At 51.6% G+C, this 16210-nt stretch overlaps 4 protein-coding genes across 4 annotated transcripts; 3 read left to right on the top strand and 1 right to left on the bottom strand.

Moving 5' to 3' along the window:
- Positions 1-3180: 3180 nt before the first annotated feature.
- Positions 3181-6866, top strand: BBA_06069 (RanBP1 domain-containing protein; the record flags this gene model as incomplete). The annotated part of the gene is made up of 2 exons (XM_008601166.1): positions 3181-6274; positions 6328-6866. 2 exons carry the CDS (start codon positions 3181-3183, stop codon positions 6864-6866), a joined length of 3633 nt encoding a protein of 1210 aa, XP_008599388.1.
- A 533-nt stretch (positions 6867-7399) lies between these two features.
- Positions 7400-9292, top strand: BBA_06068 (gamma-tubulin; the record flags this gene model as incomplete). Its single annotated transcript, XM_008601165.1, has 7 exons — positions 7400-7407; positions 7472-7512; positions 7575-7768; positions 7905-8069; positions 8148-8441; positions 8510-8974; positions 9065-9292. The coding sequence occupies 7 exons, from the start codon at positions 7400-7402 to the stop codon at positions 9290-9292; spliced, it is 1395 nt and encodes a 464-aa protein (XP_008599387.1).
- Positions 9293-9845: 553 nt separating this feature from the next.
- Positions 9846-11231, bottom strand: BBA_06067 (IFRD domain-containing protein; the record flags this gene model as incomplete). The annotated part of the gene is made up of 1 exon (XM_008601164.1): positions 9846-11231. One exon carries the CDS (start codon positions 11229-11231, stop codon positions 9846-9848), a length of 1386 nt encoding a protein of 461 aa, XP_008599386.1.
- Positions 11232-13666: 2435 nt separating this feature from the next.
- On the top strand, positions 13667-15363 carry BBA_06066 (FHA domain-containing protein; the record flags this gene model as incomplete). Its single annotated transcript, XM_008601163.1, has 4 exons — positions 13667-13694; positions 13771-13982; positions 14053-14258; positions 14307-15363. 4 exons carry the CDS (start codon positions 13667-13669, stop codon positions 15361-15363), a joined length of 1503 nt encoding a protein of 500 aa, XP_008599385.1.
- Between the last annotated feature and the right edge of the window lie 847 nt (positions 15364-16210).

Below are 16210 nucleotides of genomic sequence, written 5' to 3'. Positions count from 1 at the left end.
ACTTGTGCTATCTTGTGGACCGATCTAGCCTCTAAATCGGCCTTGTAAACAGCCCCAATATTAGTGGCAATAAGAATGGAATTTCCATTCGTACAAATAGATGTTATAATGAAATGTTCAACTGATGGGATCGCCGAAGCTCTCAACACCTGAGGCTGGATGATAGTTGCCATGGCTATGTTTCCTAAACGGTTGCTGCAGGCAGTTGATATAACAAGAAGATGGCTGCTGAATGCCAATAAAACTAAACAGTGTATCTGGAAGGGAAACAATGACCTTTTTCTAGTTCTGCCAGCAGGCATAAGACGGACGTGTCGCAGTGGTATTGGGGGAAGATATGGAGCGCTCCACTAGCGTCAGCCACCAACTTTTCAGCAGTGTCAACGCATGACGAAGCTGTCACGTACACCCTTTCTGGTAAGAAGCGATGATGTGGCTATAGTCCAGGGCAGTTATATGAAGGATCCGCGGGGTATCGCGAGGCGCGATCCTGCACCAGTGGGTTGACGAATCACTGACTAGGTGACAGCAGCCTAAACAATAATGTTCACTCCTGGGCTGTCAGAACACTAGAAGCAACCTATACAAGCGTAGAGAGCCCGTTATGAAGATACGAGTCTTTGAGGAGCAATACTGTACTACCGGAATTATGTACCCCAAAACTGTAGAGAGGGAAGTATGGATTGCAAGTTGTGACGTCCGATAGCCCGTGCACTGCAGCTGGTTGCAGTCAGCAACCCGTACTACATTAATAAACGACTCGATGAAGAAACTGGATTTCATCAAAACAGCAGATTGAGCATCTTTCTATTGCTCGATTCGTTCGAGTATATTAAGCTCGTTGAGTTCGAGCGAACAACCAAAGTGAGGACCCAGTCACCAATGAAAAGTGTTTCGTATTTGCTCCCACCATATAGTTTGTGGTTTCAATTCCGCCAAGTCATGATTGTTCGGTGAGACAGTTTCGTGATGGACTCGGAAAAGACAAGACAACAGTTAAGAAGTAATTGTACACTACATACAACTCGGGGGGTAAAAAAACAGGTAACATCACATAACCAAGGTGACCAGCAGCGCGCTACCATGTCGAGATGTGCCAAATCAGGGGAACATGGCCACAAATTGATGCGATACAGGTTCGAAAAATTTTATGTAAGTGGCAGAAGAATCTTTGTTCCCGGACTAGAGTACTGACAAAGTACTCTTCATCATTTTCCGCGGCGGCAGATGCAGCCAACGAAGCAAACAAACCTTCCAGCAACCGATTAGCATTTGCCTTTTAGAAACCAAACACCACACGCTTTTCGGAACGCGCGGCAGCGGGGACTCTGCTCAGTACTCAGAACTTACTTTTTGACAGGCACGCTCAAGTCTCCTACGCTAGAATAAGCCCACTGTGCGGGAACAGACTCCTTGTTGGCTTCCATCTGACCGCCGCGCTGAATGGTAAAGACACACGTTGGCCGGGTCAAATGTTTTCTCAAATTTTACTGTATCAGTAGCGGAATAATCCTGAATGTTGAGAGTAAGGCCAAGAAGGTCGGGTCAGTCTATGCTTGAAAAGCAAGTCGTTCAATTCCGCGTAAAACGCAGGCTTCTCAGGTAGCGGCTGATAAACTGCAGGGGCCAGGCCTTTGTTGTAATCAAATTCGAAAGGAAACATGCGGCCCTGACGAAAAAACCCATGATCTGGGGCTCAACAGAGCCCCCGATCACGTCGAGTCAGATTGAGCGTACTGCCACGGGGAAGAGACGGCACCCAGCTCGACTAGCTTCTCGGAAAGGGGAAAGGTCAAAGTGGCGATGAAGCAGGCAAATGGCGAGCTCATCGTAGACATTGTGCTTCAAAAACAGTCGACTTCGGAACCATCAGTATACATAGATATTATATTATAAATACTTTCAATATCTTAATATTATATTTTATTATAATTATAAATAATGAAAATCCCTTAAATATATTATTTTCTTATAAAAAGCTAAATAAAGAACTAATCCTTTAATTAAATTAATAATAATTTATAAATAAACTAATTACTATTACCTAGGTTAAGTTCATATTATTAACATAAAATAACTCTTTTTTTAAGGAAACCTATTTATACTTCTAATATTATTCTTTATATATTATTCTTTTATAATATCTTTATAATATAATATTAGAAAAATTTCTTAGCCTAGTCTAAGAACCTCTAAGAGGTTAATAAACCTAGATATTATAATAAGCCTATAAAAGCACTCTAATACCTTACTTAGATTTAGATACCTAGTCATCTACTAGTATGACTAGTGGACTGCTATACCTTCGTTATCAGGCTTAGCCCTGGTAGACGCCTTTTGCCCTCGTTAGGGACGCCACGGCGTTAAAGATCAAACAAATCAAATCAAATCAAATCGACATCACCAGTCTACTAGGAGGTTTTTGGGGTCTCTTAAAAGTGATACTCATAACTACCTCTTGAATTATAGTGACCAACATGAAAACATGATACACAATATTAGACTCAAAAAATAAACTCTGAAGAATGATCAGTCTTTAATCTGTCCTGGCTGAGTAGATATTGATTGGATCTTTGGATCAGTAATACGGTGATGTAAATCTTGGCCGTGTACTTGATGCCTGAGGCTACATTGTGGGAGTGGGGTGTGTCCCGATGGGGCGGCAAACCATTGGCTGCAGGTCACTGGCTGAAGCTTGGCCGTCAGTTGCTGTTGACCAGCTGCCAGTTGGACTTTTGGCGCCCCCCCGTGTTGTGGCTTTTTTTTTTCTCACCACCCAAGCATTGCCGTGAACGGCTCCGTGTGCATCCCGCCTCCCACAACACGAAACAGACCAAACGCAGCCATCTCCCAATTCTTGTGCGCCCGTGTTTCCTTCATCCACAAGGGCGCAGGCACTTCCTCATGCATCGAATTCTGTAGCACAACATTCTTCTGCTGCCTCCAAGGGTTCTGACTACTTTTATTTGCTGCCCGTGGCAACCCGGGCGACAACCCCTTGGGACCGTCGCAAGTTTTTTTTGTTGGTAACGACGCGACGATCAACATCGCACCTGTGCAACGCGGACAATCATTTCCACCTGTTGTCTGCTTGCATGAACTGCATCGCATCGTTTGTCTTTCACAATTTGATAAACCAGATCGCAGTCGACGCGTGCGCTCAGCCTCAACTACTACATCATGGTCACCTTTGCCTTGCCCAGCAGCGATGGCGACTCCGCCCCAGCCACCAACGGCACGCCACGGGCGCGTCCTCCTCTGCCCTTTGCGAAGCGCTCATATGGCGCTTCGCCATTTGCCAAGGGGCCATCCAAGCTCCTCGGCACTCCTCAGTCGGCGCCGTCGCGCCGATTCTTCTCCAACCGAGGCGAGACGCCATCTACCTCGCTCAACAAAAGCTCCATCTCGACAGCTCGAAATATCTTTCAGGCCTCGGCCAGCGCGCAAAGCCCACCTGCCGGCTTATTCTCGCCGAATTTGCCGCAGAGTACGATGAAGAAGGTCTTTGCCCCGGGCGCGACCCCCGAGCCGTCGCGAGTTTATAGAGAATCTACAGCAAGTGCTGCGCCGCGCGGAATGGCGGCCAAGTCGTCAGATAAGGATCTTTTCCCTATGCGCATTTCATCGCCACCACGCGAGCTTACTGGCGAGGCTCTCGCTCAAAAAGTTCCCAAGGATTGGAACTCGAAGGGTTCCATCTACAGCGATCAGTTTCTGAGCCATCTTTGCCCCCCTGATCTAGATGAAGAGCAGCGCAGACAGTTTTTCTGCATCCTTGATCTTCGTCGTCTGAAATATGCTGCGAACGAGATCTTTGCGCGAAAGGATTGGAAGCTCAATGTCATCAACTTTGCCAAGGAGTTTGAGAAGAGCCGAAGCATCATTCTGCTTCGCTACGGCCTTTACGAGTTCCAAAATGTTAAGCCTTCGAAGGAGGTCCTGAAGAGATGGCGCCGCGAGCACGGCCTTCCTGAGCCGCAAGAGGAGGAAGCGGAAGCCCCAGTTGCGACTCCTTCTAAATCTTCTTCGTCCAAAAAGCGCAAGGCCGACGATGACCTGACTAAGGACACGGCAAGCAGCGATGCCAAGATCTTGGGCAAACGCCAAGCTACTGAGGTAGTTCATGAAGTGGCAGCCCCCGTAGCTACGCCTCAACCCTCAGGCAAGAACAAGCGCAAGGCCTCCACCGACGAAGAGGAACAACCCTCCAAGCGATCCACGCCCTCTGCAACTAAGGCTCTTTTCGAGAAGATCACCAATAACTCTGCCGAGGCTTCCACTCCCAAACCGAACCCTTTTACTCACAAGCCTACCGCTGGTGGTTTGGCTCGCTCCGTCTTCACAAACATAAAGGCTGGCGCGGGACAAGCCCCTGTCGGCACTGCCCCTGCTGCAAGCAACAACATTTTCGGCCACCTGTCTGATGCCAGTTCTGCCCAGAATAGCGGAGTCGACGCTGATAGTGATAGCGATGCTGATTCAGCGGAAGACGAAAGCGCCGGTGCAGAACAGAGCGAGGAGCCCAGTGCCGAAGCCAGCGTAGTCGAGGAAGCGACGGCATCTACAGCTGCTGGCGATTCCACGCGCGAGAGCACCCCGGCCCGCAGCCTCTTCGACCGCGTAACCAAGGGCACCGATGGTGAGCCTGTTCGTGCTGCTGAACCTGAGAAGTCTGTTGCCGAGTCTCCTGCGCCTGCCGATAAGACTTGGAACCCCAGCACCACGCCTATGAAGTTTGCTCCATCAGGCTCGCAGGCTAGCAATCCCTTTGGCGGCTCACAGACCTCCAGCGCGTCTGGCCTGTTCGGTGCAAAGACCGCAGCTCCAGCTACCTCAAACCTTTTCGGTGCTCCCAAATCTGCAGAGACTAGTGACAAGACTGCCGCTCCTGCTTTTAGCACTAGCAGTATCTTTGCCCCCAAGAGCACCGCCCCATCCAACATATTCGGTGCCAAGCCAGCCACTACTGACAAGCCTGCGACCCCTACTGCTGACTCTAGCAAGGATGGAGGCGAGTCTGACAAGGAGAATGACTCCCAACCTTCCAAGAAGCCCGCGTTTGACTTCAAGCCCTCTGGTATGACCTCATCTTCGGGACTCTTCGGTGCTAAGCCTGCTGCCTCTACTTCCGACACGGCTACCGAACCGGCCAAGTCCGCTGCGAACATGTTTTCTGCGGCTGCTGCTAAACCAGCGGCCGCAAACCTGTTCGGCAGCGTGGACGAAGCCAAAGAGCCCACACCCGTGACGCAGTCGTCGACACTTTTTGGCGCTATGCCTTCTGAGACAGCCAAAGCTGCTTCCACTGAGGCTTCCGCACCGACCTCCAGCGCGCCACTGTTTGGTGCTCCCTCGCAGTCAAACCTCTTTGGCGCTTCTGCTGCTCCTTCTCAGTCACTGTTCGGCGCTACTGCGCCTAAGACTGATGCACCTGTCACTGCTCCTTCTCAGCCACTGTTCGGCGCTACCGCGCCTAAGACTGATGCACCTGTCACTGCTCCCGCCGCTGCCGCACCCATCTTCAGTTTTGGCGGGAACTCGAACTTGTCGGCCACGCAGTCCGCTTCTGCCAAGCCCGCCTTTGCACCCAAGTCGCCCGAGGGTAATGCCATGTTTGGCAGCCCGATGAAGCAAGACGACCAGTCTCCCGCGAGAAAAATGTTCACTGGAGGAACTTCGTCTGCACCCGGATCTTTCACCACCTTTGGAGGCGCAACTAGCGCAGCCCCCGTAAATTTGTTTGGAGGTGCTGTTGGCGGCAACGTCACGACGAGTGGCAACACATCAGTTTCTTTCGGAGCTGTTCCTGCCACCAACAGTGGCTCGAGCAGCTTCAACTTTGGCTTTTCAGGTGGAGGTCCCAGTAGTGCCGATGGCAAAAGTCCCAATACCAGCTTCAACAATCCCTTTTCCAGCAATACTGGCGGCAACCTTCATTCTGTCAACCCTGCGAGTACCGGCATGTTCAACTTCGGTAGTGGTGCTGCAGCGCCAGCATCGGGACCATCTACAACCTTCCAGTTTGGGGGAGGCACAACAAGCGTTTCTGCTCCTAATGGGGGAGGATCTACGTTTGGAGGCAGCAACCAGGCTTCCGGCAGCTCGACGCCCCTTTTTGGCGGCGCGTCTGCGGGCGGTGCTCCAGCCTTTAACTTTACAGCTGCCTCTCCCGCTCAGCCGCAGGGTGGCAACGTATTTGGCTCGAGCCAGGCCGCACCATCCTTTGGTGCCAGTTTGCAGCCTCCAATTGGTGGATCCTCTACCACCGGGACCAGTAAGTCTCAATTTCCGAAACGGAAAATCGCCCCGCTAAAGCGCCGGCTGTAGACTCGCCGTTAAACCTGGGAGGAGGCTCGAGTTTGGCGACAACGCCAGGTGCAGGCACTCCGGAGCCCAGTGCCCAAGTCGAAGCGAACGAGAACGGTCACGACGAAGAAGGTGAAAAGCATGAACAGATCAATCTCACAGAAGGTGCCGAACCTGAGGAAGAGGCTGTGCATGAAGTGCGGGCCAAGGTGCTTGGATATGTTTCATCCGACGAGAAACCTGACGGTGAAGACAAGCCTAAGCCCAAAAGTCCATGGACGACAAAGGGAGTTGGATTGCTGCGTGTGCTGAAACACAAGGAGACAAATGCGGTTCGTCTGCTGCTGAGAGCTGAGCCAAGAGGCAATGTTGCCCTCAACAGGACGCTGTTACCGGACATCGCATACAAGGGAGATGACAAGTACGTGCGCCTGGTGACTTCGAACGAGACTGGCGACGGACTGGAGACTTGGATGCTTCAGGTCAGAAACAAGGATGTGGCCAAGACGTTGGCCGAGGCTTTGGAGGAACACAAGGTGCATAATAAGACGGATGAGTAATAAGATGTGTCGGGCATTGGATTTTGATTCGGCCCACGGGCCTGGAAATAGCATTTCAGACGGCTAGGGTACACAGTCGCAAGGAGAAGAAAAAGGTATAGTAATTGTTTCCATTACTGGTTAGCATCAACGGCGTTCTTAGAGCATGGAGGGCTGCTTCAGTTTATTAGTGGGCAATCTGTCAAACGAGGGGGCCATTTTAGCTGTTCTGTTTATATTGTATCAAGGCTTACAAAAGGGAAAATAGTCGTGTTTGCTTCTGGTCTTGATTCTCATGTCTTTACTATCTTTGGTGAATGTAATGAATTGTAGCAATTGTGTTCCGTAGCCTGTAACTTGGACTTGTCGTTGGAGGTTGTGTGTCTCAGAGTGGTGGGGGTGCCGCCTTGCCGCCCAGCCAGTTTCCACCAAAAAGTGTCTTCAGATTACATCGCGGGGCAAGCTCGCTGCGCGTGTCGCGTTTCCCTAACCCGCAACGTTTGCGAGCTCGACTGCCGCGACCCTCAAGACGACCCGCCGCTGCCGCCGACAAGATGCCACGGTACGGAAAGACGAGATTTTGAGACTGAATTTCCAGAGTCTAACCATTTGTCCCTGATTTGCAGGGAAATTATCACGATTCAGGCTGGACAGTGCGGCAACAGCAGTGAGTTGGAACCATCAAGGAAATAACCGCCGTGAAGAAGAACGAAAGAATGGAATGTGCAGGAGCTGATGCATTTGGAATGGAAATAGTTGGCAGTCAGTTCTGGCAGCAGCTCTGCCAGGAACACGGCATTAGCCAGGACGGCAACCTCGAGGACTTTGCGACCGAGGGCGGCGACCGCAAGGACGTGTTTTATTACCAGAGCGACGACACACGCTACATTCCGCGCGCGATCCTGATTGATCTCGAACCGAGGGTACGTTGGCACGTCTTGGGCCCTGCGCGCATGGTTCCCTTTCCGTTCAGGCTGGTCGTGGAGGCGAAGAGAAGCGAGCAGGAGGGGCGCAGTTGCTAACCCGGGAACACTTTGGCAGGTCATAAACGGCATCCAGACGGGTCCGTACAAGAACATTTACAATCCGGAGAACTTTTACATTGGCAAGAATGGCGTGGGCGCGGCCAACAACTGGGGCGATGGGTACCAGAGCGGTGAGGAGGTGTACGAGGAGATTGTGGAAATGATTGACCGCGAGGCGGACGGCAGCGATTCTCTCGAGGTAGGTTTTCTATCTGTTGACCAAACTCATGTTGTGTAATATGGCTTAGCAAGAGTATGCTGACGCGAACAAAACAAGGGCTTCATGATGCTGCACTCGATTGCGGGCGGCACAGGCTCCGGTCTGGGCTCGTTTCTGCTGGAGCGTCTAAACGACCAGTTTCCAAAAAAGATTATCCAGACGTACTCGGTGTTTCCGGACACTACCAACGCGGGCGACGTGGTCGTGCACCCGTACAATAGCATCCTGTCGATGCGCCGGCTGACGCAGAATGCAGACTCGGTCGTGGTGCTGGACAACGGTGCGCTGTCGCGCATCGCGGCGGACCGCTTGCACGTTGAAAAGCCGTCTTTCCAGCAAACCAACCAGCTAGTACATATACCCCTCGCTCACGCCCTTCATTTCACCATTTATGAGCGCTTTCTCTAACTTTTGCCCAGGTCTCTACCGTCATGTCGGCGAGCACGACGACGCTACGGTACCCCGGATACATGCACAACGACCTCGTCAGCATCCTCGCGTCGCTCATCCCCACGCCGCGCTGCCACTTCCTCATGACGGCGTACACGCCGTTTACGGGGGACCAGGTGGAGCAGGCCAAGACGGTGCGCAAGACGACGGTGCTCGACGTGATGCGGCGGCTGCTGCAGCCCAAGAACCGCATGGTGTCGACGGTCCCGGCCAAGAAGAGCTGCTACATCTCGATCCTCAACGTCATCCAGGGCGAGGTCGACCCGACTGACGTGCACAAGAGCCTGCTGCGCATCCGCGAGCGCAAACTCGCCACGTTTATCCCCTGGGGCCCCGCGAGCATTCAGGTCGCGCTGACCAAGCGCAGCCCGTACATTCCCATGAGCCACCGCGTGAGCGGGCTGATGCTGGCGAACCACACGTCTATTGCTACGGTAAGTATACTATTGATTCGACTTGGTTGCTGCGGAAAAGAAGAAAGGAGAGGAAAAGAAGAAGAGGACCACTAACAGCCCTGCGTGCAGCTCTTCAAACGCATCGTCAAACAGTACGACGGCATGCGCAAGCGCAACGCCTTCATGGAAGGGTATAAGAAGACGGCACCCTTTTCCGAAAACCTGCACGAGTTTGACGAGGCGCGGCAAGTGGTGGGCGACTTGATTGCCGAGTACGAGGCCGCCGAGGACCAAGACTATCTCAAGGCGGACGCGGCAGAGCCGACGAGCGCGGACAATGACCGGCGAATGACTTGAAATTTCCCTTACATCTGATGCAATGTGAGACATGTTTTGACTTTTGGGGGGTTTTTTTTTTTGTCGTTCAAATTTACGAATAGGGTACCTGTGCGAGACAAGGGAGGTTAAGCTTGTAGGCGTTTTTTTATGATTGATATACTCTGGCATAGAGATGAATTCTTTTGCGTGCCGAAAGAAACGATTACTGAAGAAAAAAAAGAGACAATTTGATGGGATTCAAACTTGTCGTGTCAAAACTTGGTCATGTTCCGAGAGTAAGACTATTACTATCTGTTCTAGTGTTGTCTGCTATTGTGTAGTCATTGTATCGTAAAAGTTCCAAAGAGCGAGCATAAGTGAAAAAAAGCAAGAGAAAGAGAAAGCTAAAACTAGACAACTATTTTCCCAGCCATGCAACGCCTCGTGTATGTATTCTATAGTAATGACCAAACCAAAGACAATAATGGGGGAAAAAAGCAAACATGCCAACGTAGCGAAAGAAAGCATAACAAAAGGGATATCCAAGTCCCGAAAGTAAAACAAGTATCGGTCAATTTTTTCATGACAAACCTCAATCCTTCTTCTTGCGAGCCTTTTTCGCATCATCGGCCGTGTAATCTTGCGCAAAGTTGGCATCCTCGAGACACTCGGACACGACGGGGTTGATAAACATGTGCTTGTCGAGGCCACCGCGAAACAGCGTCTTCATGAGGGTGACGCGAAAGTACAGGGACCAGGTATCGACCTTGGCGACCCGGTTTTGCAGACGCAGCTTACAGCGATATCCGTACTCGGCGCGGCCGTCGTCTGTGCGCTGGCCGACAGGGACGCGCTCATCCTTCTCGGGCATGTAGAGGGCGGTGGAGTAGAAGGGACCGACGCGGCGCTCGAGCGAGGTGGCGACGCTGGTGAGCGCCTCGCGGAGCTCGCGACGTGAGCGGCGCGAGGCGGATTTGGCACTGAGCCTGGCGAGCTCGGCAATGCGGCCGACGAGGCGCTGAGGATCGTAGGGGAGAGGAAAGGGCGTGCCTGTTTCGGCCTCGTGATTGCGCGATGACTCGTATATCAGGGCGATGCACATGGCGGCGGCGGACTGCACGTCGATGTCGGCACTGTCGAGCTGGTCGGTGAAGGCGTCGATGGCGGTATCGGCATAGTCTGAATAGTCGTCGACGTGGGCGGCGACGAAACCCCATGTAACCAGCGCGGTGGATACAATGGTGGCGTTGTCGTGAGCGTCGATGCTCTCGCCGTCGCTCTGCACAATGTCGACGAGGTACTCCATAGTCTCGAGGGCAGCCTCCTCGACGCCGCCACCATAAAGCACACTCATGGCGAGGCCGTAGAGGGCCCACTGGCGACAGGTATTGTCGTCGTCGTCGAGGAGAATTTGCTTGAGGGCGCGGGCAGCACCTTCATAGATGTCCATGTCATCGACGGTGCCGAGCGTGAGGCAAAAGGCCTGCAGGCTTAGCAAGCGCTCGCGGGGTGAGTCGCCGCGGTTGGCGCCCTTAAGGAAGGCGTCGGTCAGCGATGTGGCGGCGTCGTCGAGCCAGAGATGTGTATCTTCGGAGTAGCGGGTGCGAATGAAGCGGATAAAGGCGTCAAGGTACTGCTCGCGGAGCTCGGTATTGTTGTGCTTGCGGTCTTGAATGGCCTGGATGAGAGCGTCTGTGTCGAGGCCTGGTCCGGATGCGCCATCGTCTGCGGGAGTCTCGAGAGAGTCGGCTGAGTGAATGCTAGACATCATGTCGTCGAGATCAAAGTCACTGCCGTCAGAGTCGGAGTCAGATGCGGGCCGGCTGTGGGTGGTCGAGTGGGTGGGCGAGGTCAGCAGCGACGCGATCGGGGAGCTTGTCCCTTGCGGCGTTACCGCGCCCGAGGCACGTCCTGATTTAACGGCCTTGCGAGAGACGGTCTTGTTGCCCTTGAGGGCCTTGACTCTGGCGTGATTCATGGTGGTGGTGTTGGTTCTGCGCAAGCGTAGCGAGCGGCGAGATATTTGCGGGATATATTGTTGACCCTTTTTTCGGGCCTGCAGCTATGTATTGTATGTGCAGGACTAGGCAACAGTGCTCGAACAAAATCTCTTGGCGGGGTTGCCTGAGGTATGACGTCGGTGAAGCCTAGTTTTGTCTTATCGTGGGATGATAATGTGGGGGTCAGGGATCTCTGGAGGCTATCGGTAGGATCTGATGTGTGGCAAGAATATCGTGGGTGCGCGGCACATGTGGAAAAATAAGTTAGTTGATAGTTGATAGTCGATAAGAGGGTGAGTGGCAGAGTGAGAGCCAAGAATAGTCGGGGCTTTGCAGTAGTCTTGAGATGTTGAAGGAAGAGAATAATATTGCGGCGTATGGAAATGTGTGGGAAAGAAGGGCAGAATAATAAATGCCATGGCCTGTCAGATGAATCTTGGAATGATGTAAATGGTGCGAGTTGGCATTTAGTGTGGCGAGTGGGTACCATGGGTGCATGGGTACCTTAGGTATCTATTAGGTGGTTACGGATAGTGTGCCTACCTTAGGTACCTCCAAGACCTGAGTGTACCTAAGGTGAAAACCTACCTACCTAGGTAGATATTAACAGGTGGTTGCCTAAAGCCTCAGAGCCTGTATACCTAAGGGCAGCTGACAGACATGACGCCGGTCCAGTTCCAGCAGGTCCGCCCTTGAAGATAGGTCGCCATCCGCAGGGCATTTGTCAGATGATTTACAAACAAGCATGCAAACACGGGGCGTTTGCTCCTACCTAGTTACGCACTGTGCCTTCTCTCTTGCATTCTCGATGCAATTAAGGATGATTCAAAAAATCAATCTCAACGTCTAGTGCATCTCGCTCGCCACAATTTTCATGCTCTAGTGGTACATATCCGTCGACTTACATGTTTGCTTTTGGTTCGTTGCAGAGTCCAACTTGGCCCAGGTATTTACCCCGCTGTACCAATTTGGTGGTTCACTCCACCTCCCCTCCCGCTACCCGCCGTCCATCCCACTTCCATGATTCCATCCACACGTAGGTACCGAGCATCCAGCCAGTCACTATGTCATGTGCAAAGTCACTGGGCCATTAATGTATGCCTATCATCTCCAGTGCAAGACCTCATCAACTTCAATCCATTTCACGGCCGCTTTCGAGGTGAGTCGGGTTGCTAGGGCAAGCAGAATCGGTACACTAAATAAGATTCGTCAACTTGTTGTTCCGCGCGGAGCGATAGCTGGTAGCAACGAAAAGAGATGGCCGATAGAAACTAGACGCAGTCGGTTCGAAATACAAAAGGGCTCTGTCAGATCAGAGTGCATGAATGTAAATGCCTTGTCCTTGCAAAGGGGTTTGAAATGCTGGCAGCCAGTCGCTCTCCGGGCCCCATCTAGAAGCCTTTGCGACTGCGGCTGTAGTTATCGTCGCCAACCTACCTAGGTTTGCTAGCTATGAATGGACATTATCAATTCGCCACTGCGCATGCAATTCAATACAATCGACAGCGCCACGAGATGACGCATGGGTGCACAGGCTGTGGTCTTCACAATTCACACGCAAAAGGACATATTGAGAGAGAGAGAAAGAGAGTCCAGCACGCTGCCTTTGGTTTGGCAGCGCGTGTTCGTTAGTCCTGAACTACCACATTATAGGCCTCTTCCTCGCCATAGTCGGTCGATGTTCTGCCAGTGTTTCATGGGCTCCGTCATGGCTGACTCTCCAGGTCCTCGATAAGTGCCGTGGTGGCCGTACCCATTATTGGGTGCCACTGTACGAAAGTCGCATACTGCACTGTACGCACTGTACGCGCCAAGGGTCATGCGATAACGCTGAGTAACATGTTATACACCTACCGAGCCTTTGAGTGGACGAAAAAGCCTCAAGATCGGGTTTTGCGTTGTATGCTCTTGAAAAGAAATCTAGCGCAGCTAATCTTCGATAGAGCTTTGATAGGTCATCGTTGCTGCTCCAAATACGCCTGTATGCCTCGACCCCTCGTCTTGCAGTCCCGTACAGTGCGTGTTGAACCCCGCGCCAGTTGCGGGGCTTCTGCGGCTGCCTGGAGTTTGGCCTTGTGACACTGTGCGTGCATCACCGTGCGTGGAGCCATCGCTGTTGGCACCTTCACTCTCGCCCCACCCGCTTCGACTTCACCATCACTTCTTCGTGACTCCTTCACTCTTACCCTTGTCCTCTGCTTCCGTCTGTTCGCTTCAAGTTTTGGCGAACGGACTTTCAGCAACTTCTTAGAGTGTTCGAGACCTCTCTGCCCCTTCAGGGACATTTTCCGCCACTGCCGTCTGCAGTACAGCCTAACCGACTTTTAATTCCGCGAATGGACGGATAGGCCTTTTACTCTACCACGTCAAACAGAAATCTTCTCCAGCCTCGTTCCTTGAACCGCCGTTAAAAATGCCTGGAACACTATATGAGGGCGAAGGTACGCTTCACGCCATCCAGGCAGCCTGAGCTGGCCTTGTGCTCTCTAACTACGACCCCCGCTTACACTGTCACAGTCATCGTCACCCTGTCGTGCTTATCCCCGACAACCTTGGTATTCCCCCAGCGCAGGCTCATCTTGTCGAATCGAAAAAATGTCATTCCCATTGGACGGGCTTCCAAGCGAAGTGCAACTCCAACTCTAGAGAGTCGAATGTATAATGCCTACATTGACGCTCCTGTCATGTCACGGAAACACGCTGAACTTAGATTAGACACCCAAGGCCAGGTACGTCTTGCTTCCTCTTGTTTTACTGCTCCTTCTCTGCCTCTTATTCTCTACTGACTCTGCATCCAAGACGGTATTTATTCGAGATCTGGAATCTTTACATGGAACCTTTCACAATGGCGTCCAGCTCCGAGCTGGCCAATCACAAGCCCTCAAAAACGGCGACATGCTGAAGTTCGGGATATGTATTGATCGTGGCCGCGAAAGATTTCCCCAGTGCGCAATGAAAGTCGGTCTAGAATTTGGCCAAGCAGAGCAGGCTCCCGTAGCGGCGAGGTAGGCATGATACCCTAAGAGGCAAAGTTGAATACTAACATGGCGTAGTTTACCGCAAGCTACTTTTCAAGTACCCGACGACACAGAATCTGAGGACTCAGAAGACATGAACGATATCGATAGTCAGGCTGCATTCAGCAGCTTGGCTGACGAGGAAGATATCCAGGCTAGTGCTTCCACGCTTACGGAGAATGGGCTAGAGCTCTCCGAGTTTCACGGCTTCGATACATCCGATCCCATAGATCTCACCTCAGAACCTGATCTGACTTCCGATGGAAACAATCCTAGTTCTAGTAGTCCTCTTTCTGATGGCTATCATCCAACTACACAAGACGCCGAGCACGACGCTGATCACGACGCTGATCACGACGCCGATTATACGCTCAGAGCGGTTGAACCTGAAGATGTGCACCTTAGTGCTCAAGATTGCCCATCAATTGCTCTGCTGAGCGATGGCTTTGCGCCAGCACAACAATTCAAAGAGAGCCTTAGCGTGGACATTGCTGCGGGCAACACTGTACCGGGAATGGACAGGCCACTCTCCGAGGAGCAGCATCTGTGTCCCAGTTCAGAGATCACGCCTCTGCTAAGAGTCCAGTCGCTTGGCGAGTCATCAGGAAAACTGGATTATTTCATCGCCAGGGAACAAAACAAACAATATATACAGAATGCGATGGTGTCAAGCGACGCGCAGGCAGAGCTCACACCACCACCGCACCAGGAGGCGCCTCGAAGTCTCAAGGATATCGAGGGTCTTTTGAAGGAAACGCGCGGTTCTAGCAACATCGACGAGTTGCACGAGGCCTCTGCCAGCAAGACTGATGAGCCGGAAGAGGTCGCTTCTATTAAAAGTGTCTCGAGGAAGCGCAAGGCCGATCAGATCGAGTCAAGCCCTCTTGAGGTCCATGTTGATAATGGCGTCATTGATGCTTCGCCTGCGGCGTCGTCTGCGGATCAATATGCTCTCCCAAGAGACGTGTTACCTAATGGCAATGGAAATCATGCCTATAAACGCGTCAAAACTGCTGCGGAATATGTTGGGCTTATGGCTATCGGAGGCGCAGCGGTGATGACTGCTCTCATCGCGACAGCACCAAACTTTTAATTGCTTAACTTGTCGTTCCTTTTTTTTCCAAGAAGAGTTGAATACTCACAGTTGATTTATGGACTTGCTCTGCTTTTTATGTTAAGATTTTGCTTTGCTGTGTTTTGCTCTGATTTGTAAAGTTATTACGCGGCGTAATCAATTTAGGATGTCGCAGGGTTAAGTGCTTATGAATGTTTATGCTTTTTAATGCTATTAGGATTTAGTCTATTTCACCGATATCCAGCTCTCTTTCTTTTCATCTTTCTCTACTATGTAAATGTCCTGGTGTTATTAGATGGACTTGTGATGGCAATGCCGGCGTTTTGCGTGCTTGATGGTTGGTAGGGCCGTCTACGATTTAGCATCTTGCGAGACCTGACAATGTCAAGCAAGGCCTTTGGAGCTACTTGGTTAATTGAGCATCGAGCTTTCAATCCGCCCAGCTGACCATTGCTCGCTCATTTTCCTTTTCGGGCCCTTTTGCGGCGTCATATTACATCACACCCCCGACTTGTGTGATTGGTATTATTCCCAGTGTAATTCTGCTCTCTTTACGGAGTACTAGCAACTTTACTCTGGCCCTTGGCGGCAGAAACAAGCTGATGAGAACGTACACAAGAGGAAAAAAAAAAAAAACGGGGGGGGGGGGGGGGGGCCGCGCGCGTGGCGCCTTTGTTCTCAACGTGTGCGCCCCGTCTCGTTTCTGCCGTTCCTGGCGACGGCCCCCACGACGAACGAATCAAGTGAAAAAAGCTATACCAATATGTGGTAGCGAAACGCCACGTGCTTTTTTCCCTTCGTATAGATGCACTGTTTTCAGATCAATATATATATATATATATATATATATATACATATCTTGTTC

This window comes from Beauveria bassiana (genome assembly GCF_000280675.1).
Source record: "Beauveria bassiana ARSEF 2860 unplaced genomic scaffold BBA_S00017, whole genome shotgun sequence".
NCBI lineage: Eukaryota > Fungi > Ascomycota > Sordariomycetes > Hypocreales > Cordycipitaceae > Beauveria > Beauveria bassiana.
Note: the sequence above shows the minus strand (reverse complement) of the source record. Positions and strands in the feature narration are given on the sequence as shown.